This window comes from Rattus rattus, chromosome 6 (genome assembly GCF_011064425.1).
Source record: "Rattus rattus isolate New Zealand chromosome 6, Rrattus_CSIRO_v1, whole genome shotgun sequence".
NCBI classification, from domain to species: Eukaryota; Metazoa; Chordata; class Mammalia; order Rodentia; family Muridae; genus Rattus; species Rattus rattus.
The window spans coordinates 117,346,633-117,374,231 of NC_046159.1; the positions used below are offsets into that span (position 1 = coordinate 117,346,633).

Consider the following 27,599-nt stretch of genomic DNA (forward strand, 5'->3'; position numbering starts at 1 on the left):
GTTTGTTTGTTGCACAATTAGACCAAAGGCAACCAGCCCAGTGAGAAGACATGTGAAGCGCCAGGGCATTTATAGCAAACCGTGTTCAGGAACCGCCCCTGCTAGAGCTCCCAGAATCTTTATTCTCTGGAACTTACGATGCAGACTATGATAGCCCAGGTTGAGAAATAGCGAACCTCTTTCTGGGCTCCTGCAGGGATAGTGCTACAAATGCTTCATCCTGGGCTTCAAGTGAAATGTCCTCTCTTACCTCATAATGCTAGTTTGCAAGGAAAGAGTGGTGAGTCCATCCACATATCCAGAAGACATTCAAAGCCCCTCTGGAGGGGCACTGAAGTGTCCCACGCGGTCACTCAGAACAAGTGTCTTTTCACCACTCTGGAGGCTGAATGTTCAAGAGTACCAGTGTCGATGCCTTTTGAAGCCTCTCCCCTTGGCTTGTAGAAGCCTTTGTCCCATGTCTTCCCACTGTCTTGTCTTTATATGCGCCCATGCCTAATTTTCCTCTTTCTACAAGGATATTACTCATACCTGATTGAGGCCCATGTCGTTGACCTTATTTTAAATTAGTTCCTGTTCTAATGGCTCCCTTGACATGAACAATCTCATTCTGGGGTACAGGGGTTAGAATTTTAACATAAAACTTCGAAGGGGGAGAGCCAACTCAGCCTAGGCCGTTTTTCTTCCACGATAAATGAGCCTTTGGAACTCCTCATTTCTTGCTCATGGGCTGGAAGTGAATGCATCTTAGATAATTCTTAGGGACCCTTCCCCATACCTTATTTTAAACCACATTTTTTAAAATTAAAATGTGTTTGTTTAATGGTAGCGTTTTGTGTAAGCTTTGGAATCATAGCTGCTGCCATACACCGATCGATCAGACAGTCCCTTCAGTCACGGAACGTCTCAGTTTATTTATCTATAAAATAATGATTCTGTTGTATTTTCTAGAGCTTAAAGTAGTATCAGCTTGGAGCAGAGCTACCTTGAAATGAACCTGTCTTCTTGGAAGGTAGCGACAGAACACAGAGTTGAGCAGGTGTCATACTGAGTTCACCTTCGGGAGGAGCAGAAAACCTCCGTACACACCTACTGTCCTTTGTGGATGGGTTCTGAAACAGCTACGTAGGAGAGGACGGATGTCAGCAGCTCTTTAACAATGCTGGCACCGAACACAGAATGTTCAAGTTATTTGGAAAAGCCATTGCTATGGAAATCCTCATTTCCCGACAAAGCCAGATAAATGGCTGGCTCCACTGTGGCTGGAAGTAGGGTGCTCCCGAGAACTGCCCCATGTTGCAGCTTGGAAAGGCTTGCTTCTCTAAGAAAGGAGAGAGGACAGTTTTCTTTTAAAGGCTTTAAAAATTCTGACCTCAAAATGAGATCTTTAAAATAGAGAGAGGGGAGTCTTTTAAATACGTGCTTTGTTTTCGGGATTCCCAATGCTTTGTGTGACATCGGATTAGTCCATCTCTGACGCTATGTTACCCCATGGTGCTAGGATGCTGCTTGGTTGTGGTGTTTGTGGCATACGCATAGTTTTTAAACAGTAGAGAAAATGTCTTATAAGTTTCTCAAGACTCAGTATTAGCAGCTTATCACTCAAGGTGCCTTCATGATGCCGCTTTCCTTTTAATCATAAGCTCTTTAAACCATAAGCGTTTTAAGCAAGTGAGTGGAAATGTACCAAGTCCATTGAGCGTTTTCCTCGCTTGCTGTTGCATGAGGAATTCGGAGTTCTTCCAAGCTGGTTTTGGTTAAGCTTTGAAATGGCGCTGGATTGTGATATTTTATGATGCAGTGTTAATCTTGAGCACAGATTGGTCTCCTGGGCTATGTCATTTGCATAGCCATCACTCTTGGCAGCGCTCTTCCCCGTGACTGCCCATATTCCTTCCTTCTGACTATGTAGAAGAGGATTTCTCTTTTATCCAGGGGCAAAGCTGTCTCGATCACAGTTACTCTTTCTAAATCCAGTCTGCACATGCCTTCAAGCCCTGTGTGTAAGCCTGCACCGATGTCCCTGATAATCTTGGCTGAAATACAACAGAAAGTGGTCTTCTTAAACATGGCTTAGAGCAAGGCGAACTCACACTTCTTAAGCCCGCTGCATTCAAGCCAGGCACACCATTATTTTTCCGAGATTATAATGCTACAATATGATAGCTTTTCAGGCACCCCTATTGGGTAATAATAAGTCAGACAAACATCTATTTACAGAATTTTTGCCTTGATTGGGCAAACTAAGACTGGCTGGCTACCTTTGAGATGTGAGTTTTGGTCAACAAGTGTTTTTTCTTCTTTCCTAGAAACTGTGAAAGCTTTCATGACAATAGTTGAATTTTTAGGTATACCAGTGATAGATAATAAGCGAAAGGATTAGCAACTTCCTACTGACTAGGAGTTGATGGTAATGAAAGCTCAGCTACTGAATTTGTCAGTGCGCTTGCGCTTGCGAAGTCTTTATCTGCAGAGCACCCTGAGGTTGGAGAGTGAGACTGGGATTTGCTTTCAGGAGGGGTGGGTGTCCCAGTTTGGAACTGTTCCATTATGGAATGCTGGCTTCGATGCTCCCATATGAAGTTTTCATTGTCAGGATAGAATGCACACACCTTTGAGGCTAGAAAGAGAGGTTTGACTCAGTACCAACGACGTTTCAGACATGAGCCCTCTCAGCTCCATTAGGTTAAACAAACGCTCTCCTGTGTGGTTTCTGTGAGCGTGACTGGTAACTCTGTTTCAGTTTAAGTGCTGCGGAGTGGTCTACTTCACGGATTGGTTGGAAATGACAGAAATGGACTGGCCCCCAGACTCCTGCTGTGTCAGGGAGTTCCCAGGATGCTCCAAGCAGGCTCACCAGGAAGATCTCAGTGACCTGTACCAAGAGGTAAGACCATGTGTGGTTCATCATCTCCTGGACAAACGTCCCCAAAGAACCTTCAACACCATGCTGATTAAACGTCTACCTTTGTGTAAATCATTATTAGGCCTTATTTTTATCTCTGATATATGATTTTTTAAAAAAAAAAAGTGAAAAATCACAATAACCACATTTCAACAAACCGGAGTGGGAAAGGCCTAGTTCTATCATTAATTGAATTTTATTTTATTATTTAAAAAAAATAACCATTCTCGTTAATCAGATTTTACACTCTAACGCCTACAGGCAAATCCTACTGTGCTCTTCTAGGGCTCTTTGAAAATAAGCAAGTGAAGGTCATGCAGCTAACAGGGTCTGTGGGAAGCCTGGGCTTTGGCTTTCCTGGGCAGACTGGTTTAGGGCCTTGATGCAGGAGAGAGAAAAATTCTCCTGAGAAAATTCTGTGTGCTGCTCTCCGGTTCCCCCTGCTGGTGGTAACCGGTAACTTCAGTTTTAGTTTGCTGAAAAAATACTATGGCGGCGTTTAAAATCTATCATTTGGTGCCCCAAATTTTACTTACTGTGCGTTCTTCCAGGAGCCACCCAAACCATCAGTTGCTCTTTTCTAGGATTTTTTTTATGTCCCTTGTCCTTAGGGGTTTCACAGTGAGTAATGGAATAGCATTCTCAAATTAAAAATGTAAAGTTTAGGGTTGGGGATTTAGCTCAGTGGTAGAGCGCTTGCCTAGGAAGCGCAAGGCCCTGGGTTCGGTCCCCAGCTCCGGAAAAAAAAAAGAAAAAAAAAAATGTAAAGTTTAACTGGGAGGCAAACATGGCTGGGTGAAATGGTTAAAGATACTTCCTGCTCTTACAGAGAACTGGGGTTCAATTCCTGGTACCCACTTGGTGTCTCAAAACCATCTACAACTCCAATTCCAAGGGATAGGGTACCCCTTCTGACCTCCACAGTCTCCTACAGACACATGCGCACACACATACACGTAGGCTTAAGTAAATTGAAGTTTTGTTGTAAGTTACAGTAGTCACTGGCTTTGTGTGAATATCTCCATTAACTTAGATTGAGTCCTTAAAGTTAAAATTTCATTTCTTCTGTTTCACTAACTACGTCTCTACCCGTGGACGTGCAGTCACGGATGGAACACTGCCGAACGCTTTGGGCTTACCCTGAATACTCAGACTGTTTATGATAGGATAAGAATATGTATCTATGTGTTATGTGTATCTATGATATGACTGTAGTAGTTACGTGTGTGTGTGTGTGTGTGTGTGTGCGCGCGCGCGCGCGCGCATGCGCTGTACATATACATCCAAATGTGCATGCCCTCGCTATGTGCCTGTAGAGGCAGAGGTAGACTTTGGTTATCTTCCTCCATTGCTCTGCTTTGGCATTTAAGATAGTGTCTCTCACTGAACCTGGAGCTTGCTGTCTTGCCTACGCTGGTTGGCAAGCAAACGCCTGACATCTGTCTGCCTCTCCTACCTCGGCAGTGGGGCTGCAGACGTGTGCTGCAGTGCCCGGCATTTCTGTAAGTGCTGGGGATTTGAACTCAGGTCCTGAGGTTTGCCTAACAAATAAGTACTTTACCCGCTGAGCCCTCTCTTCCCACCGCACCTCAGGACTTTAGAAATATCTGCCCTTTACGTACCTTAGGAGAATATACCTACCCCCCCACACTCTGGTCCACATGTTTTTTTAAGGCCGCCTAATACAGTGAGTAGTGGAGATTCATACTTTTTCCCGCATGCTGTCTGATATCTACTCATCTGGACTCAGTGCTGCAAGCTGAGTGGCTTCAACAACAGACTCAGGTTTGTGGTGTCACCGGGGAGAAGTTCAAGATCACTATGCTTGCAAGGTCAGGTCAGCTTCTTCCATGGCTGGGGAGGAAGGGCTCCCTGACTGCCTCTCCTCCAGTGTCTTGTACAAATGCCTTCCTGGTCTGCTTGATTTTTTTCTTCTTATGGTATTTTCCATGTGTGTTTCTGTCTCCAAATGTCCCCAAGCAGGTCACCTTGGAGCCCACTGTCCTACACGTTGGGTTCATCATCGCTTCATTACACCGTCAACAACCCGGTTGTCATAAAATCAGAGCTGGGAGGAAAATAGATTAAACGTAAATTGTGTGAGGACACACACCGTCTAACTTACAACCAGGATGGTCGAAACAACTGAGTAACCCAGCCTGTTTATTTTAAAAGATAATAAAAATATGCATTGCAATTCCTCACGTAACTGAAGACTGACGTTTGGCTCTTATTACTTTGAACGTGTTTTGCTTAGATGCATTTGGCTTCGGTGACACAGAGGATGCATCAGATACAGTTAACTCAAGAGGACATGGTTGAGGCAGCGTTTCCAGGTCCCTCAGTGGCTGTGCTCAGGCGGAAGTGCACTTCTCTGTTGTCGGACAGATACCGTAGAGCATGAGGAAATGCTGCCATGCTTTTGTTATACTACAGATCACAGGAGTCGATCCTTCTGAAAATGTTAAATGGAAACACAGTACACACACACACCCACATATCACACACACACACACACATATAACACACATACACACTCACATATCTATCATACATACACACACATACACATATACTCACATATATATCATGCACACACAGACATACACACACATATATATAACACACACACTCACATATATATCATACACACACACACAGACATACACATACATATATATAACATACACACTTACATATATATCATACGCACACACACAGACACACACACACTTATATATCATACACACACACAGATACACACACAGACACACACACATATATATATAACACACACATATACACACACACATATATATAGCACACACATATTTATCATACATACACACATATACACACATACTCACATATATATCAGACACACACACATATATATCATACACACACACAGACACACACACATATATAACACACACACTTACGTATATATCATACACACACAGATACACACACACACATATATATAACACACACACTTACATATATATCATGCACACAGATACACACACACACATATAACACACACACTTACATATATATCACACACACAGATACACACACAGACACACACACACATATATAACATACACAGATACGCGCGCACGCACGTGTGTGTGTGTGTGTGTGTGTGTGTGTGTGACTTGAATCCTATCAATGTTCCTAGTATGAATTTTGCTCATTGGCTAGTTCTAAAAAACAGCAACATAACAGTGCAAGTGACCACTTTTAGCACAGTGGATTAGTTTCTGCCTTGGTGCTGGTGATGTGTTAGAGGAATGGCTGAGATCATAGAACCACCGTATACCTCTTCAGAATCTGAACGTGGATTATCTCTCTTCCTTTTAATTTTACTTGGCTGAAAATTATTCACTTTTATATTTGATATCAATTTTCTTCAGGGAAAACTCAATTAACTTTTCCTAGAGTGGGTTAGACTATTTTTGCTAATGCTCTGTAATGGGATTATTTCTTCTGGTGGTTTGTTTTTAGGGTGTCTAATGGAAAAAAATCGGAGGAAGACATATCATTGTACATGTGCTAATTGATAACCCAGATTAATTTAAACACGTTCAATCGTCGGCCGATGCGAACAATTATAAATTGATTTCAGACACAGTCCTCCGGTTAGGGTGGTTGTATCCAAACTGTCTGTTCTTGCATTTTACAACGGACAACTGATGCTGATATTAGTAATGATAACAGTGCAGTTATATGGATAATTGACTCCCAAAAGTGGATCATTTAGGAGCTTTATGGCTCAAGTACAATTAGATCCATAATTAAAAAATAAGCATTCTGAGATCATCCGCTTGCAAAATGCATGTTGAAATGGCAAAAATGAGAGACTAAGAGCTAGAGGCTTGGAGAGGATTCTTCTGAAGCTGGAAAAACATTTTAGACGTCTTCAAATATTTCAAAGTTCCTAATTCAGAACAGGAACGAAGCACACCCAGGATTTCTCTAAGGGCCAGAAGTTACAGGAAGGAAATTTTGCATCAGTGAAAGGAAGACCTTGTTCATCAAAATCTGTCCAATCACGAGACAGGCTATCTTGTAAGCTAGTGTCTCATTGCTGAAAATATTAAAGTCAAGGTCGGATAGCCATGCCAACAGGTGCTGAAGAACAGGCTTTTAAATGAAGAGTGAATTCTACTAGATGGACTTCAAGGTCCCTTTATCTTCCATATTCTATCAGCCTCAAGATAAGTACTGGCTTTCTCCCTACACTCTCTCTTCAGAAGTCTGAAATCAGGGAAATAAATCATTCTCAACCATCTGGTGGCCTGCCTGGCTCCCTGACCCAATAATATTTTATGACACGTTTTGAAACCTTTGAAAAATGATAGAGCAGAAATACAGCAACAACCGCACATTTTAGAAATATCCTCACCAGAGGTACAGTTAGGGTTGGCATAGAAACCCCTCAAATGTCCACAATAATCCACATGTACCCTGGAATAAAAGAAAATGCTTACTATTACATGTGTGGCTATCTTTGCCTCTCATTTTGAGTTTGTATATTCTGTAATTGTCCTGAGTTCCACACATAGTGTAGCACGTTGTGGACAAAATCCTTTCTGATAGCTTAGAGGGCAGTAATAGAGACATTGCTAATTTACCCACAACAAGAAAAAGACAAATGCAGGAAAATTAAAACAGGTGGTAGTAAGCACCTGGAAGTGTTTACTCAGTAAGACGGTGAGACTTTCTTGCTGAAGGTGCTTCTTTAGACAGGATGAGGCTGTCTGAAAAGGTAGAGTTTTAACAGAACTGGTGACGAGGACTCAGCTGTGCAAAGTGTGCAAGGACTATTTTTGGCTTAGGCATCTGCAAGCACCAAAGCTCAGGTGGCCTGGGCCGACGCTTCTGGCCTTCCTGGTACCCCATTCTTGGGAGGTGTCTGCATAACTGTGTTTTCAGATGCAGGGCATCAGACTCCGCCTTAGACAAGATTCAAACTTAGAAGCGAGGTTGGGGAAATTCAGTGTGCTGCACCTCTTCCTTCTCTCATTACAGGGGCGCAATATTCAGGCTAGCCCTGGAGATGACAGGTGACAGACAGACAGGGACAGAGACAGGGACAGAGACAGAGACAGGGACAGGGACAGAGACAGAGACAGGGACAGGGACAGGGACAGGGACAGAGACAGAGACAGAGGGCGAGGGAGAGGGAGAGGGAGAGGGAGAGGGAGAGGGAGAGAGAGAGGAAGACAGAGGAAATACATGTGAATGATGTTAGAAAGTTTCACATACCAGGGATCCCAGACCTGCTGCCCATGGATTTGGGATCTTGGAAGAACTACAAGTTATACCATCAAACCTATTTTCAGTACTTTGTGTACATTTGGCTGGAGAGCTGCATCCATAGCGTAAACCAATTTCTCAAGGGACTTTGGGAGAATGGCTGTAGTCTTTATCTCAAATGGGAAACAAACCATAAACCATCCCTTCAAGGCAAGACAAAGGCTGTAGTGTAGCATCTCAAGAAAAGTAGACGGAGGTAAACAGGCTCATAGCAGCCCTCCTTTATATAGACCCACTCATATTGTAAAGCAAAGAGGTACAGAAAGCCAAGCAGAGCACGTGTGTAGAGACATGTGACATGTCTTTGTTTTGCACTTAAAAGAGAGGTGACTGCTAACATGTACTGACTACATCTTAAGAAAAGTAATGTTCTCAGTTATTTCTGCAAGGACAGGGCAGAGTGAGACAATCCATACAGCAGGCTTTGGGACATTTTTTTTTTTTTTACTTTAAACCCCTAGACTTTCTGTATTTCATGTGTTGTGTACGAATCTTGAATAATCAGTAACCTTTTAAAAGCAAATATGACTTTAGATGAGTGCTTATCAACGTGTGGGTCATGACCCCATTTGGGGGTCAGATAACCCTTCCACAGAGATCATATAGCAGATATCCTGCATATCAAATATTTACGTTGTGATCCACAATAGTAGCAAAATAACAGTTATGAAGTAACAAGTAAAATAACTTTATGGTGGGGGGGGGTCCCTACAATGTGAAGAAATAAATTAGAAGGGTTGCAACATTAGGAAGGTTGATAACCAATGCTTTAGACAGTTATTCCTTTCTTCTTCTTCCCCCTCCTCCTCTTCTTCCTCTTCTTCCTCTTCCTTCTCCTCCTCTTCCTTCTCTTCTATCGTCCATGAATAAAGGACATCAGAGAGGCCTATAAGTGTAGGAGTGAAGGGATGTTCCCTTTTCTGTTATTTGGCCTGCAGGACACAGTTATCCTAGACTGGAGACCAAGGGCTTAGTTAAGGAACAGGTGAACATCAGTAAATGGAAAAGTTGTTGAAAAGAAACTGGAATCAAGGGAGATTTGAGGTAGTAGGAGCCAATAGAATTGGTGCTGATGTCCGGCCAACATGATCGAAGTTTCTCAAGAGAGTATGGGGTGGACGATGAAATATGGAGAATTGGGAACTCTAGGTAAATCAACAGCAGAATTATTGCTAAAACTGACATATTGACAGATACAGAGTAATTAAAAAGAAGTAAGAATAACTTAGATTTTGGTCACTAACATTGTTTAACATCTTCATCCTCCTACTAGAGTACTGTATAATGTGTGGTCTGAGCACAGTGAATTCACGAGACCTGTCCTCCTTGAGATGCTGTGTGGTTCTGTTCTTGGCCATCCCTTTCCTATTCCTCTATACTCGAAAAGTAGTCAGTATACATTTTCTCTATTTTCTGAGCAACTTCTCAGCCCTCAGCGTTGTCTGTTAATATCCCTCTCCTATTAGCATCTTTGACCAGTTCTAGCAATCAGTATCCTTTGTGTATGAAACATTTTTCACACTGAGCTGAGGTGGAGATGTAATGAAATGTCGTGGGTGCAAAACTGCTGGGGTGGGAAATAATTATGGCCTCCGTCAAACTCTACCTACTGAGAAGGCCAGTTGCTTTTCGCCTACTCACCTTATTCTTTGATTTGTATGGGATTCTCCTCAGGACCAAGAAAATCTTCACACATGATACAGACTAGAAAGTAGGAGTGAGAATTACAGAGAACTGCAAGGAGTTGGAAGGGGGATGGGTTCAGCCCTTCAGATGAATTGGTCGAGTCACTAACAAAGAGTGTAAGGGGGTCTAGAAAATAAAGAGGTGGGTCCTCCTGAAGGAATGCACAAAAGGGAGCAGGGCTGGAACAGGCAATGCTTAGTTGTCACTGTCTTTGTGCTCCAGATGTGCGGTATGGAGCACACGTAGCAGTGGCGGCATCTCATGGGCCTCTTGGTCTTAACCGGTAAGTCGGTGTTTATCCAAGGGAAGAAAGCTTTTGATTGGCAGGGGGTAGAAAGGGCCATTTCCAGATAAGCCATGGTCCAAAGTTAGAACTGACAGCAAGGGAAGAGAATGCCCCATCCCTGAGACGCACAGAGCAAGGTCTGGCTTGTGAATAGCCCCCGTGTGGTCTGCTAACACACAGGTTTTCTAGTCTGTAATTGCCGAGTCAAAAGGCAACCATGCTCACAGGTTTGAGGCATTCCTAGGAAAGGAAGTCTTATTACAAAGTAGTCGGGGGTTACTGATTTATTAATAATGAGACTACGCATCCAGATAAACACACAGAGAGCCCCCTGCCTAGATGGTGGCCGGCAGGCAGCTTTTCAGGCCCAGTGGTTATTTAGATGGAATTTCCCCAAGAAATTCCTTTCTGGGGTTCTTTGTATAAACTCAGAGATCTTCCCTCCCGCCTTCCTTCTGGCTTCATTATCTCCTTCTAAACTGTCAGCAGGGTCAGGTTGACTCTGGCTTGGCTCTTGTCTGTTTTATCAAAGTCCCTGCAGGACCAGTTCGGGTTGTTTGTGGCTGGTGGGGGCTGGGAGCAGGCTTTTATCTTCAGGTTTTGCTTGATCTAATCTGGTTCGAACCGCTCTGGTAGTTTTGCGGCAGGTAATACAAACACATTGTTCTTCCAACCTCGAACTTCCTGTGCCTTATTCACCGTTCAGAACGGCCGCTCTCCGCCTCTGCTTTATGAATAGAGACTCTGCAGTGTTTGCTTGCAGAATGTGGCGTCATAAAAAGCCTTTATGGGATGTTGGCTTGCAAAAGTATGTTCCACAGCAATTAGCTTAGATCTGTTTTTTGTTTTTATTTTTTTTAAATCACCAAGTGCTGGCGTTATAAAGAATGGGATGAGGCAAGGGATTAAGGTGAGGATTCAGACTTGAGGTAGAAAAATTAGGTAGGAGACTGCTAGACAATTCACGTGATTATAAGGCCTGGGTTCAGTCCACGGCATTGAAAATAGGGTTGAAAGAAACAAGTGTGGAAAAGGTGCTTAAAATCAAGAAAAAAATTTAGGTGTAGACTGTGGAGTGTGGCAGAGAAGCTGCAGGCACCCTGGCTTTGATTTGGATCCTGGATATATGAAGTCTATACTGAAGGATTGGGGGTGATTAGATTCTATTAGTCCGGCACTGCCTTTAAGGCTGTGGTCAAAAATTGCACGGCAGTACAAACACCCAGGAGGCAGAACTCTGCTGGAGGTGCGGGCTTTTGTGTGCCAACTAAAGAAGACGGTACAATAGCTTAGATGAGGTAGGGGTTTATTTTTTCTTTCCTAGACCAGTCAACTTGTTCGGGCTGCCAGTCAGCTCAAGGCTGAAGTTGGCTCAGAGGCCAATGGTGATGTAATCTTAGGTACCTGTCTTTCGGAGTTACTCTTATGTTCTCTGAAGGCCCTAGGCAGAGGGAAAGGTCTCAACATGGGAGCATATCCTATTCCAGAAAGGCCTGTATGCGTGTTATGGTTTAATGTCCCTTAATCAATGGTCAGAAGTTTTATGGGAGGCAAAGTACAATATCGGTTCCTCACGCACCGCACGAATCATGGCTGACCCCGCTTTAAGGCAGCTTAACACTTACTCAAGAGAACATTTACATGGAAAGGTACCTGGGGAAATGAAAATCTAAATACCCGGAGGAAACCGTTACCTTAAATCTAATGGATCGCATGTAAAGCAGAAATTGTCCAGACAAGAGGGTTATAAGATGGTCAACCGCATGGGAGGGAGGACAGCAAGTCGGCTTCAGATTCTTTCTGTTGTCTCTTCATCACGGTCTCTGTCTGCTCAGTGTGGCCAGGAAAAGGGGAAACTGCAGATTATCAAAATTCTTAACCTGAAAAATCCATCTCCGGTTAGCACAAAACCACGGAGCAAGAAGAGCAAGCAGAGTTTTCTGTTAGAACGAGCAAGGTGAGGGCTAATACTGCTGGTTAGAAACCTGATTGCAGACCACTAAGCATTGATTTACATTTAGAAAAGGAATTCTTAGGTTTTATAGCTTGCTTTAGAGGATCAGAGGTTTAGTATCTGTACCTTACTTTGAGGACAACAAAACAAAACAAAACAAAACAACAGCAAAACAACAACAAAAGGCACCAAGGTGAGCAGGAGAAGATCACAGTCATGGGACCTTGTTTCTTTGGTGTGCTTTCATTTAGTCTAAAACCCGACCGTCACCTTTACAGTAGTGTGTTCAAGTGCTGACAAAAACACTGAGTTTTCCCCAATGGGATACTTGCTTACACAGCATTCTGACTGACAGTGCTAAATGTATCGGCTCATTAAAACTCTAAGACAACTCTCTCAGTATTACCGGCATTTTGTGAAAAAAGTCATCCAGGAAGAGATGAGTAGATTTGGCCTGAGGTTGTAAGGCTGTGAGTGACTGAGCTCAAATGTCCTTGGTTCAGGAGCCAGGGTTTAGATATCTCTAGCGATAAAGACATGGTTGAGAGCAAGATGAGTTTATTAAAACTTTTCAATCCTAAGCCTAACACTTCTTGTCTGCTAGATACAGGATCAGCAGCAGGAAGATTAACAGGAATCTTCCGTACGCTACTTGGCACGTAATAAGCATACATTTTCAGCGCACAGTGGTAGCTAATGATGCCAATAACAGCAATTTATTAAGGAATTTATTGAATTAAATGGAAACACGAGTGCACTGCAATTAAGTTTTTAACTAGCTGTGTTGGCCTTCATTTTGCTTATACTAACAGAAAAGTCTACATCTCTGGCTATGCGTTTTTGTGCTAACTGAAGGTGGGTTTTTTTTTTCAGGTCAAGGATTTTGATAATCTGCGATTGATTTCTCCTTTCCCTTCTTCTAGCAGTTGAGCAGCCCAGATGAACAAATCACATTAGAAGGGGTCTACAAATAAACCCTCGTGTGAGCCAGGCATGGACCTCTTCCCCTGAGTGTGCTGGTGGAGTTTTTAGACTCTAGTCTCTGTGTGTACGGTTTCAGTCAGATTGCGAACCGTGTAGCCAAGCATCATGTTTTATACCCGATAACGTTGCCTACATCCTGTGGACATTCTGAAGATTCAGTGAGCTATGAGGACCTGTCGTGCATTCAAAAATACTAACATGACTTCTGCATTAGTGTTTCCCGTGCCTGGATACACTTAACTCGTTAGAGGTGAGAAGGTGTTCTTTTAGGACATGCTGTCTAGGTCTTCCTTGAAGGAAGCACTTATGGCGCTGCTGGGGGTTAAGATTCTTTTTTTTTTCCCCACTGGTGGAATATTCCTTCCACTTCAGTATAATTTATTTTACCTATTACAGGATGCTAATCACGATAAAAATTGAAATAATCATTTAAGCAGCAAAAATTACACAGGGCCATGCCAGTTATAAATCCTAATGCAGTCCTTAAGGATTCTTTTAAGTCAATTCTCTAATACATTTTCTTTTTTTCTTTTTATTAACTTGAGTATTTCTTATTTACATTTCGAGTGTTATTCCCTTTCCCGGTTTACAGGCCAACATCCCCCTAACCCCTCCCCCTCCCCTTCTTTATGGGTCTTCCCCTCCCCATCCTCCCCCCATTGCCGCCCTCCCCCCAACAGTCTAGTTCACTGGGGGTTCAGTCTTAGCAGGACCCAGGGCTTCCCCTTCCACTGGTGCTCTTACTAGGATATTCATTGCTACGTATGAGGTCAGAGTCCAGGGTCAGTCCATGTATAGTCTTTAGGTAGTGGCTTAGTCCCTGGAAGCTCTGGTTGCTTGGCATTGTTGTTCATAAGGGGTCTTGAGCCCCTTCAAGCTTTCCAGTTCTTTCTCTGATTCCTTCAACGGGGGTCCTGTTCTCAGTTCAGTGGTTTGCTGCGGGCATTCGCCTCTGTATTTGCTGTATTCTGGCTGTGTCTCTCAGGAGAGATCTACATCCGGCTCCTGTCTGCCTGCACTTCTTTGCTTCATCCATCTTGTCTAATTGGGTGGCTGTATATGTATGGGCCACATGTGGGGCAGGCTCTGAATGGGTGTTCCTTCTGTCTCTGTTTTAATCTTTGCCTCTCTATACCCTGCCAAGGGTATTCTTGTTCCCCTTTTAAAGAAGGAGTGAAGCATTCACATTTTGATCATCCGTCTTGAGTTTCATGTGTTCTAGGCGTCTAGGGTAATTCAAGCATTTGGGCTAATAGCCACTTATCAATGAGTACATACCATGTGTGTTTTTCTATGATTGGGTTACCTTACTCAGGATGATATTTTCCAGTTCCAACCATTTGCCTACGAATTTCATAAAGTCATTGTTTTTGATAGCTGAGTAGTACTCCGTTGTGTAGATGTACCACATTTTCTGTATCCATTCCTCTGTTGAAGGGCATCTGGGTTCTTTCCAGCTTCTGGCTATTATAAATAAGGCTTCTATGAACATAGCGGAGCATGTGTCTTTGTTATATGTTGGGGCATCTTTTGGGTATATGCCCAAGAGAGGTATAGCTGGATCCTCAGGCAGTTCAATGTCCAATTTTCTGAGGAACCTCCAGACTGATTTCCAGAATGGTTGTACCAGTCTGCAATCCCACTAACAATGGAGGAGTGTTCCTCTTTCTCCGCATCCTCGCCAGCATTTGTTGTCACCTGAGTTTTTGATCTTAGCCATTCTCACTGGTGTGAGGTGAAATCTCAGGGTTATTTTGATTTGCATTTCCCTTATGACTAAAGATGTTGAACATTTCTTTAGGTGTTTCTCAGCCATTCAGCATTCCTCAGCTGTGAATTCTTTGTTTAGCTCTGAACCCCATTTTCAATAGGGTTACTTGTCTCCCCTGCGGTCTAACTTCTTGAGTTCTTTGTATATTTTGGATATAAGGCCTCTATCTGTTGTAGGATTGGTAAAGATCTTTTCCCAATCTGTTGGTTGCCGTTTTGTCCTAACAACAGTGTCCTTTGCCTTACAGAAGCTTTGTAGTTTTATGAGATCCCATTTGTCGATTCTTGGTCTTAGAGCATAAGACATTGGTGTTGGGGGTTAAGATTCTTAGTGAAGAATTTTTTGACCAACCTGTTTAACATCTATGAACTCACGAACTTGTATCTTTCAGTTCTTGGACTCTTAAAAGAAATAGAACCGAAGATTATATGTTTGTACCCGATAATTACCACACTCATTTCAAACAAGAGTCATGTTCGCCATCAAAAATCAATTATAAAAATATCAATACTGTTCTGCATATATCTATCGGCACCTCGATCTTATGTCACTTTATCTTCATAACCCTTCCAAGGACTGCCTGGATTTCTGATGTGGCTTGAGAATATTGAGTACTGAAAAGCCATGGGTGTTCTTCCAATTTTAGAAACTCATCTTGGAGATGAATGAGAGAATAATTTCAAGTGTATAATTTCCTCAAGTGAAATGAGGCATCCTGACGTGCCTTCAGACACATGCCTCACGTTTTCTTATAAATGCGGTGTTGTTGTTTGTGGCTAATAGTTGACAGGAATTCTAATATTGCAGCAAGGAAAGCAGATGAGCCGGGAAGTCTTATTCATACCTTTGAATAAGGTATTATTAAGGTATTATCTGAGATTATTAGTGTAGGGCCCACATGGCTTTATTTAAAGTGAAAATGTTGTATTCAAGCAAAATCAACAATGAATATTTTATCTTCAAATAAGCAAAAGAATGGAATTCATTTCTTTCCTGTGATGGAACAAAAATAAAACACATTTTTGATCTCTACCATTTCGACTTTTTACTTCCGCCTAGGAAGTTTGTGGTGTTCACAACCACCTAGCTGCAGATCTTGTTGTAAACAGCGATGGGCCATGCAAGCATATATCCTTATTGTCTTGTCTGGGCCTAGTATTTCTACTTCCAGCAATTCATTTTTACACTGGAAAAGTGTAAAGCATATATATAATTATGTCAGTGGCTCGAAATAAGGTCAGGGTTATATTCCGATTTAATTTCTTCAGAAGGTTTGATGCAAATGAAAACTGAATGCCGGAGCTATTTCCATGATGCATGTAGAGAAAGAAAGGAGAAGAAAATGACCCCATGTGGAAGAATGTTGGTTTGAAAAGTCAATCTGTTAGTCTGACTTTAAGCACTCATGGAAATGCTTCCCTGGTACTCAGCCTAATATTTATGGTGCAAGATTGTTCCGAGTCACAAAGATGTGTTAAATTGTGCGCACCTTAGAGAAATTTGTGCTTATTTATATGCTCCTATCTTGTGCCTTTTATTAAATGAGGAATCTAATGCAGCATATACGATGCAGTGTATTAATAATGACATATAAAGAGAATTGAAAAGTCAAGGTGAAAGGAGAGGTAAAAACCAGCAGGCTCACTGGATATGAAGGTTGCCAGTTGCTGTGGTCGAGTGTCCTGCTGCCTGTGAGCGTCCTGACAGATCCCTGAAGAGGAGGATCTCCTCTTCCCTATAATCCTCTTGCTGGCAGAGGAAACGGTCTAATTTCCCAAAGGGAGGAAAATTCCTAAGTATTGCTTTCCAAATGGGATTGTACGTGTACAGCTTATAATTTATCAAGGGAAATGTTTTTGATTTTACTTTTGCCAATTTAGAGGTTAGTACATTGTACAGTGGCAGAATTTGGTGATCTGGTTTGCTGGTAAACAAATGCCACTTCATTTTACTTCATTTGCGTAACTTACTACCTTCCAGTAGGTTCTTTGTTTTGTTTCGTTTATTTGACTCAGGGTTTTCCTGAAATTCATGCTGCAGACCAGACTAGCCTTAAACTCAAATATATACCTGCCTCTTCCTCTCGTTTGAGATTAAAGACATTCGACACCGCTGCCTGGCTCCAAGAGGTCCTTGATAGAAGAAAATAAAATATAATTTCATATGGGGCAAACTTCAGGACTATAAATTCTGTATCATTTGAAGGGTGCCAATTTGCAGAGAAAAATAAAGCGGTAAGCTTGGCATATTGACTGAAAGGCAGAGGACTCCGTTAGCCTCTCTTCTCTGAGTCAACTGCATGTTCTCATCGCAAGGTGGAGACCAAATGTCCTGGTAGAAGGAGTCCACACCGAGTCTGGTGGTACCTTAATACAATCCCATGTCTGACATTCTGGATGAACCAAAGAGCTTGCTTTTCACACCAATCCAAACTCATTTACAACAGCCTTGGTTTTCTTAAAATTCTCCTACATTTTTTAATTAGGTTTTTTTTTTTTATATCACTTTCAACGTCATGTTGACAAACTTAGCACAATCCGGAAAAAGATCATTAGCGGCCAAGTGGTGGTGGCACACGCCTTTAATCCCAGCACTCAGAAGGTAGAGGTAGGCAGATCTCTATAAGTTCGAGTTTACAGAGTGAGTTCCAGGAAAGCCAGGGCTACACAGTGAAAGGCTGTCTTGAAACAAGACTCCCCCCAGAAAAGATCGTTAGGGGCTAGGTATATACCTTTGAAAAGCTAAGAAGAACTTGTTATATTGGGACTGGGTAGTAGATTTCATGGAGGGCTAAAGTGAGGCAGAGGTGACCCTTTTGTGTGGGAAGGAATAGGCTGAGCACAGAAAGAGAACCAGTGCATCTTGTTAGAAAGGCACTTCCGGCACAGACGTGCCTGGTGAGAGCTAGCTGTGTGGGGTACTTAGCTCAGTTGTAGCATTCAGGAATCCTTGGATAAGGTCCCAAGCATCAAATATACCAGGAGTGGTGGTACACAGCTGTACTCTCTGCAGTCAGGAAGTAGAGGAGGAAGGGTTGAAGTTCATGGCCATCCTCAACAACATAGTGAATTAGTTTGAGGCCAGTCTGGGTTATAGGAGGCCCTGTTAGAAAGAGAAGGGGTAGTGTTGATAAGACTTACCAGTGAGATGGGAAATCTTACTAGAATTTCAACTTCAAGGTTCCTTTGAAATCTGTAGGTTTCGACCACTTTGAGAGGTCAAATGTCCCTTTCACAGGGCTAGCCTGAGACCACCAGAAAACAGACATTTACATTACAATTCGTAACCACAGCAAAATTACATGTTTGAAGTAGCAGTGAAAATAATCTTATGGTTGAGGGGTTACCCCAACATGGCCAACTGTATTAATGGGTCACAGCATTAGGAAGGTTGAGAACCAATGTTTTAAAACATTTTTATATTATACATGTGAGCCTTTCTTCTTTCTTTGCATGGCATGGAATTTTTTCTTCCCCCATCCCTTCCTCTTGGCTCCTCCCTCCCTCCCTCCCTATCTTTCTACTTCCCCCCTTCCTTCCTACTTTCATTCCTCCTATCTTTCCTTGTACCCTTTTTTCTTCCTGCCTTTCCTTCCTTACAGTTGGGCATTTTAATAAGAACCCTTCACCCTGTGCCGTGGAAGTTTCTTGTGGTTGCTTGTTAACCCATTAAATTCTCTACGCTAATTTCGTAACGTCTGTGTTATTTTTGTTATGAATGGCTTTTGAAGTTCCTGTTAAGGTGCTTTGGGGTGGGATCAGTTAGTGAATGAATAGAGATTTCCTGAGGTGATTGGAGCCACTAAGTCTCCTAGCCTTTTGTCAAAGAATCTTAACGCTACTCAGAAGTGAGAGTGCAGGGCCTTCTCAGGTCTTTACCAAGTTCATGCTTAACCTTGGGTGTGTGTGTAACTTTCTCAGATCTCATAGACAGACAGAGCACAGTCTTCCTTAACTACAAGGTCTCTTAGGGCATTGGTTTGGCTCAAAAGTGTGCAACTACCAATGCACACCTCAAGTTGCCACTGTGATCAACAGATGTTCTGAGGGGTCTTCGGTGGACATTTCCAGGGGCAAACCTACTACACTGGGTGAACTCTAAAGTCACATAAAAACAGCCTGGAGTTCTAGACAGCCAGTGGAGCCGACAAATAACAGCAATTTCTGCTAGGAATTAGGATTTTAGGGGCACCAACTCCACTTGGCTCTTCTGTGCCCGGCATCCACCGTGGGTGTTGACAGGGTTTCAGGACTTGTGCAGAGCTGAGAAGAGAGATTGGACAGTGCATATCCAAATCTAAATGGCACACAGCCTTCTATACTTCTTTTTTTTCTTTTTTAGTTTTATATACCTTTAATTTGCATTTTCAAAGATTTGCATAACCATATGGGGATTTTCGCATGGGTTTATCAGTTTGTGTCATATTCATATATTTATATATTAATATATAATTTATATTAATTTCCTAATTAGCTACAGATATTCAAAATAGGTTTGGATGCACACCAAGGCAGACAAAGGACTGGCAAGAAGGGGGCTTCCTCCCTTCTTGAGGACTTTTCTCTCTGATCTTAGCCTCAGATAGCCCATGGACTTGTCATATTTACCAAGTAGCGGCTGTCTTCTTTATCCCCCACTGCTGCTCTTCTTGAGACCCAGTCGCCTTATGGAATAAACGCTACTTGGATCGCTTTAAGTCTTTGGCTAATTCCCAGAGGTCTGAAAAGGCTGATTCTGACCAGTTCTGCTATACTGCCATTGCTTACGTGGAAGACGCCGCTTAAAAGTCTTACTGGGCACCCTTTGCTAATGTCACTCGATTTTCTCCAAGTGTTAGAAGAGATGGAAAGTTGTCCTACTGACTTCTAAGAGCCCCTTCACTCTGGGACATTTTTATTAACTAATGTATCTCATTCCTAGTGCATCTTGCTCGGATAAGACAATTTACTGTACGTTTTAAAAGCTAAATACGGTGTTGAAAAATATCAACACTGACTGCTTCTAATGCCAAAATATGAAGCCAAACAGATTGTGCCTGACCAGCTATGGGTATGGTTTACTTACATATTTGAAAAAGAAACATTACCTCTCCCATGAGCTGTCTGCTTAAAATGAATTATTGTACAGGGAAGAAGGACTTAATACTAAGATGAAAGTATATAAATTTAAGTTCCAGGGACTATTGAGAGGGTAAAATGAAATAATTGATGTATTTGCCTTTCAAAGGATTGAGCCACCAGCCTGGCTATTTCCCGCACGCTTTGCTTTTTAAACGCATTAACTGTAGTCACTGTGTTACACAATAGAGCTTTTGAACTTACTTTTCTCATTTAATTGAAAATGTGGATCCCTGAGTGGTTCCCCCCTCATTCTAAAATTTATCATTAACTAAATATTAGAATGCCCATACTAATTTTCCATATGTGTTAATGACTCCTACTGTACCTCAATACTGCAGAGACAACCATCGTCAACCTGACACCATCCGGGGCTGTATTGTGTTCATATCCCGAGAAACCGATACGTATGTTTCAGCAATAAGGTTTAAAAAGGTGTCTATCTACATTAGCATTCTACATGTCTAAAACTGAAAGCTTTACATGTAATTATTAAAGAGTAACTATTTCTAAATTATATAAACTATTGGTCTACTCTGTCAGAAGGCTGGTGGTTTAACCACTCAATAGCAAGCAGGCATTTCGGATAGTCATTTCACTTTCCTAAAAAAAACACGGATGGCCACTTTGACTCTCGTAGGCAAGGTTAAAATATCAGTTATTTGTTGGTGACATAACGCTCTACTCTGGGGATTTTTCATAATCTTACAAAGTATTGCAACTCCACTTCTATCTGCTGGCCCTCAATTTTTCCATCTCTGTGTAGATTCAAGCTTTCTAGACTATGGGCTGACACCCAGATTAGAATTTGCACACCTTTTGCTCTAGTAGTGTTCTAGACACAATCCTGAGCATTTACGAAGCCTCCCAATGTCCCGAACGAGTGACACTGGCCATCTGTTTCAGGATCAGAGCGTTGAGTCTTCAGCTCATGACCTTAGCACCTGTACTACACGGTACCGCGTTACACGTGAGCATTTTAAAGATGAACGGACTCTGATAAATACATGAGCAGAATGGTTTCAGAGCTCGTGGAACTTTGTAAAACTGTCTTGGTGGTTTGTGCTTTGGTTTTCTGCAGATTACTTGTGCCTGTCAGTGTGTGTGCTCGTCTTCCCTGCTGTGATGGGAAAGCCAGAGACATGACCACAAGTTGCTGTTAAATGTTATAAATTCCTTTTTGTAAGATTCATTGTATACGTATGAATACACGGTAGCTGTCTTCAGACACACCAGAATAGGGCATTGGATCTCATTACAGATGGTTGGGAGCTACCATGGGGTTGCGGGGAATTGAACTCAGGACTTCTGAAAGAGCCATCTCTCCAGTTCATGTTACAAATTATTTTTTTAGGAGGTGGAGGAGCCTCTTTTCTTTTCTTTTATTGGATATTTTTATTTACATTTCAAATGTTATCCACTTTCCCAGTTTCCCCTTCAGAAACTCCCTATCCCATTCCCCCTTCCCCTGCCTCTATGAGGGTGCTCCCCCACCCCCCAATCACTCCCTAACGCCTTCCCACCCTGACATTGCCCTACACTGGGGCATCAAACCTTCACAGGTCCAAGGGTCTCTCCTCCTATTGATGCCTGACAAGGCCATCCTCTGTTACATACGCAGCTGGAGCCATGGGTCTCTCCATGTGTGCTCTTTGGTTGGTGGTTTAGTCTGGGGTGGGGGTCTGGTTAGTTAAGCACTTTACATATACTGTTGGTAAGACTGACAACCCTTTGCTCTTTTTTTTCCTTTTAAATTTTTATTACCAGGAAAGATTTCTTATAGTTTTGAAGTGACATATTACTGAAGTAAAACTGCCAACCAGTATTTTATTTTTTTGGAAATGGAAGAACTTCCTTCCTTCTAATAAGATATATGAAATGATCACTGATTCCATGTCTAGTCTTCATTGACGTATGAATTCTTTGTGGGCTCTGGCAAAGCAGACAAGAGGCAGTAATTTAAATATTCATGAATTTCTTTTTATTCCAGTGGCTATCTTTAGACGGTAAACACTAAGTCACTTTTACTGGACTCCAAAAGTACTTCCAAGTACATTATAAAATAATCTCAGTCACCTTAATTTAAATTAAGTTACTGTAGCAGAGAAGATTATTTCTAAAGTGTGTGCTCACTGTGGACACAGGTTCCTCAAGGCAGTACAGCGACACAGTGGTTTCGCCAGAAGTTGACAGAGCAGTTCTTAGTCACAGTACCTTTTTTTTCTGTTTCTTTACTCCATTTTTCTTTGTCATGATTTTTCCTACTTCTACTTTGTTCATGCCTGAGTACTGTGTTTACGTCACTTCCACCACACACTCCCACACCTTCAGCTCTTTCCATTCCCCTCTCTCAACTTTCTCCAAACATCATGGCTCCTTCTTTAATTATTGCTATATAACAATATGCACGTGTAGATACAACACAATAGTTTCATAGAGTATTACCCATATGCACATTTGTTTAGGGCTCACCACTTGGGGTTGGAGAACCCGTTAGAGCCTGTCCCTGGAGCAGACTGATTCTCTCTCTCCTGAAAGCAGTTAATTTGCTATAGCTCTTCATTTAAGAGTAGGGCTTTGTGAGATTCTCCCATGCAGGTTGGGATGTCAACCGGTGCTGTCATTATGGCAGTGTTTTTAGGCACTGTACTGTGGCGATGTCATAGGTGCAGCTCTCTGTAATATATAGATGACATTATCTTGTAACTGACATACTACTATTCCTCTGAATCTTAAAATCTTCCTGCTCTGCTTCCGGGATGCTTTGCGAGCCTTAGGAGCAGGGCTTGTGGGCTTGTGTTATAACTGCATCAGTAGGGGATGAGTACTCTACAGTCCATTTTTACCTGCATTTTGACCAGTTGTGGATTTCTTTTCTTTTTTTTTTTCTGCTGCAAAAAGAATCTTTGGTGAGCCAAGAGAGCAAGCGAGGTCATGGACAATAGATAACCTATGATTGTTATCTTCTTAAATCAATATAATTCTCAGTTGCTTTCTAAAATACCTGTCTCCATAGCTATAGGGCACAGTTCTTCTCTTTGTGCTTCTGTTTTCCTTATTTTTCCATTAGAATTTTCTTCTCTTACATGCTATAGGTTTCCATTAGATTCTTTCATACAACTTGTCACTGACAATGAGCTTGCTAATTTTTTTCTCAAGTATCCATGACTTGCATGGGAACATAATATATGTTTCGGATCCTTCAGGTAGGATAGATGTCACAGCATGGCAGTCAGTGCCCTGTCAATACTCTCCTTGTGCAGTATTGAGAGGTGTGATGGGTACAGGTCTGTCCCTTGCATCAGCATGTTTAGAAGCAGCCGAGGAGATGCTTTGGATTTGGGGGAGGGGGAAAGCCTCTGACCAAGTGGGACATTGCTACAACTCAGCGCTGCCACAAACAACAAGAACAATATAAAATCAATAAGAATGATAATAAATTATCTGCATCAATCTAGTCCGTTAGTCAGCAGACTACGGCCTTGAGCTAAATGTGGCCTGAAGCATTTCTGTGCATGGAACTGCATAACAGCCAACGTCACTCATTAGCTATTGTCAGTGTCTGTTTTTGTATCACACTGGAGGAAATGTGAAGCTGCAATCTAGATGGTATAGGCCCCAAGCCAAAAATACTCTCTCTAGCCCTCTACACATATACCAAAAAACGTCTGCCAACTTTCTTTACATCTTAGTTTCTTAAACTGTGGTGCACGATCCCACACAGTGTTACGAAAAATTTGGCAATCGTAAAAGGTCTCTAAATGTGCCACAACCTAACTTTAGTTTGAAGTCAAACCTGTAATGGATCCCAGGTATTTCTGGCAGGGTTTGTCCGTGTCACTTCTCAGGATTCACTGCATCTGTGGTTCGGTGCACACTTGTGTGTTTGCACCGCACTTGTGTTTGTTCACACCATACAGAGCCAAGACTCTGTCTGAAACGGGTCAGCTCAGATATGTGATTATCAGACGCTACAGATCACTGTGTTTTTAGCTGCATAAACGGAATTGTGTGCGTTTATGGAAACCTTGTTTCCATTTTTTAAGATAGGTCTTCTCCACGACTGTCCCAGATCTAGCTTTGTAGACCAGGCTGGCCTTGAACACACAGACATTCATATACCTCTGCCTCTTGAGTGCTGAGATTAAAGGAGGGCACTGCCACATCCCCCAGTTGAAACATAAAATTTTAACTGTGAAAAAAAAATACTATTTTTCTGTCATCATTCCATACCATGTAAAAATTATACTAAAAGTATATTCAATCCTCCTGTCTCCACTGCCTTGAACTTGTAGTTAGAGGCATGCACAAGACAGCTGGGTTGTTTTGTGGGTGCTTGGTTAGAACTCTGGTCCTAATTGGGAAGCAAGTGCTCTTAACAGCCAAGATACCTCTCTAGTCTCAAAGAACTGTTTTAAAATGCATGTACTGTGTAAGAATTTGGTCTTTAGAATTGATATTTTAGTTACTGATTTTCTTTAGCTTATTAAAAATTATTACATGAATGCTGACTTGGGATTAGAATAGCATTTCAAACAGTCTCTCAAATGGACCGAAATATAATCCTGGCCACTGTGTATTTTATTCAAAACAGCATCATTGGCTTTAAGGTTATAAAATGAAAATACTGATCAAGTTTGAAATGTGTGGTGTAGAATCAAACATTGCAATCTGAAGTATGAACCCAGACTCAAATTTTTATGTAGAAAACTACAAGTACACCCCTTTTATTATTATGCAAATTGCCTTGGCCTTTCATAAATGGTAAATTTATATTCATACTAAAATTTTAAAATATTTGTATGTGTCTGTCTGTATCTGTATTTGTATCCTCATGAGTGTGTGCCTTTGCTCAAGTTTAAAACCAAAAGAGCGTGTGTGTCTGGTGCCCTCCTCTGTCACCCCCTGCCTAGTCATTTAGACAGGGTCTCTCTCTGAGCCTGGAGCCAGTTGGAAACCAAGCAATCCCATCAATCCTCCTGTCTCCACTGCCTTGAACTTGGAGTTACAGGCATGCACAAGACACCTGGATTGTTTTGTGGGTGCTTGGATCGAACGCTGGTCCTAATTGTGAAACAAGTGCTCTTAACAGTCAAGATACCTCTCTAGTCTCAAAGAACTGTTCTAAAATGCATTTCTTTATGATCTATTATGAGTAACTATTTTATTGGCATAGCTATTAAATAAACCTATATGCCCAAGGTTATATTGTTACTCAAGTGAAAAGCAGTCACCATTACAAACTATTTCATAAGTTGTGCTCTAGACACTGGGTTTTATATCAGTGCCTGTGTATGGAAAATAAAAGAAGGATGTTGGACAGAATGAACAAATTTTCAAGGTGCACACCACATCTTGGTTAAGGGTCAGTATCTTAAAATTCCTAAATTTAACTAACTGATCAGATTGTTCCTTTTCAAATCATTACTTTTGACAATTTAAAACTGATTGTGTTATTTCTTTTCTTGTTTTACAGGGTTGTGGGAAGAAAATGTATTCCTTTTTGAGAGGAACCAAACAATTGCAAGTACTAAGGTTTCTGGGGATCTCCATTGGTGTGACACAAATTCTAGCCATGATTCTCACCATTACTCTGCTCTGGGCTCTGTATTATGATAGAAGGGAGCCTGGGACAGACCAAATGCTATCTCTAAAAAATGATGCGTCTCAACATTTGTCCTGTCACTCTGTGGAACTGTTAAAACCAAGCCTTTCAAGGATCTTTGAACATACATCAATGGCAAACAGCTTCAATACCCACTTTGAGATGGAAGAATTATGAAGAATGTCAAAGAAGGAAATCACAAACTTGTGGGACTAGTGGGTTTTGGGGTACACAGCTATCTATTTCAGAAATTTTTAGACATACTAATATTCTGAAAAGGAATGTCTAAGCTTATAATTTCTCCATTCTTTAAAACAAAGTTTCCACATATTAATACACAGACAATAACTGGTGCCCTTTAAAATGCTGAACCTAGAGTTCATAACAACTGTGTTTGTTTTCTTTCTTTCTTTTTCTTTCTGAGCACAATTATGTTTTGAGGTGATACAGTTTGACCAGCGTTTCTGCATCCATTCATGGAAATGAACTGTCATGGGGGCACTCATGCTGCTATGAAGGTTAACTAACTCCTCTAGTTAGGCTATAAACTATCCACTGACTGCTAACATAGGGATTTAGTGCTAAAGACCTTTATTACCTGATGATGTATTGCTTCGACGATGATTTGATTATATATAAAAATCTTTCAAGGTTGGTAACTACCTAAATATGATTTTTGTGGGTTACTAAAATAATCTTATTAATGACACTTGTAAGAGCTAACACGTTGTTTTAAACTTATCAGGGATATATATGTGTATAAGTCTGTGCCATGTCTGTATAATTCAGTAGATTTCAGTTCTTATAATGTTACGAAGAACAATATTTGAAAATGACAAAATTGTCTTATATAGCACCATTACTTTTTTTCTCTCCCAACCACAGAGCGTTTAAATTCCGTCTTGGTTCTGTATTGTTACCCATCACTGTTAATTTAAGTTGTGTCAACCACTAATTTTGGAAATTACCAGTGTGATACGTAAGAATCACTGTAACTCTGGCTGCAGGAGGTATTAACTACAGAATTTACACACAGTTGATTCAGCCAAAGTTCAGTTGGCTTTTTTTCATCCCAATCTACGCCTTGTCAAAGAGCTTACGTTTTTCTTTTGCAAACAAGAAGCAACAACTTGAAGTCAATGTGATTTTTACAGAGGAACAACATTCTCTGCAGAGATAATTGTGGGAATCTCTAAAATAAGGGGTAGTCTAACTAGAGAGAAGCCTTGCTTTATTTCATCCATATACTGTAGCAAATTATACAGAATATTAATTTTTTTTACAAGAGTAGAAGATATTTATTTGAAACGGGAAAAGTGCATTTTACTGTATCTTGTGTGTTCTGTTCATTTCTTGGATTATGGAAAGAAAATTAATACAGGTGTCAATAAATATTTTCTAGATCATGATGGCTTGTGCCTCTCTTTACTTTCAAGACAAGGTCTCACTACGGAGCTCTGGAAAGGGTGCCCACTTTTGTGCACGACAATCACTTTTGTCAGTGCAGAGACTAGCAAGGGGCAGGATGCACATGAGAAGAGCAGGCATGGGGGGGGGTGGGAGGCCTCCATGTTTGGAAATGGGGCAGCTCCAAGTCCCACGACATGTTTGTCAAGATGCACAAACATGTCCTCCGCCTCACCACCATTGTCTTCATGGATGCGTGGAGTAAAGTATTGGGTTCGAGTTGAAGTGGACCACTGAGGACACCCTTACTCAGTCACCTGAAGGAAAAAACAGAAGAGCACTGTGTCTGGGTGAGGGTGGCTTTGTGTGAGATTACAGCGTCAGGCCCCAGCCACAGCAGGCACTGCAGACAGACAACACATTTGAAGCCCCATGCTTTGAGCCCTTCTGGAGCTTTCTTATGTTTCTAGATGGGATGAGGCCTCAGAGCTCTAGAGGCAGCGCCACGAGCAAGTTGTGTAGTGAGGATCCTAGAACCAGCCACAGAGGATCATTCTTT

General features: G+C 41.7%; 1 protein-coding gene across 1 annotated transcript in view; it reads left to right on the forward strand.

Annotated features, from left to right (window-relative positions):
* Tspan12 (tetraspanin 12) overlaps positions 1–27,042 on the forward strand; it is a 67,443-nt gene extending 40,401 nt beyond the window's left edge. Inside the window, exons 7-8 of the mRNA XM_032906907.1 lie at positions 2,744–2,887; positions 25,505–27,042. Of these exons, the coding sequence (XP_032762798.1) occupies positions 2,744–2,887; positions 25,505–25,810 (450 nt within the window). The 3' untranslated portion in view covers positions 25,811–27,042. The remainder of the gene's footprint in view (positions 1–2,743; positions 2,888–25,504) is intronic.
* Positions 27,043–27,599: the final 557 nt, after the last annotated feature.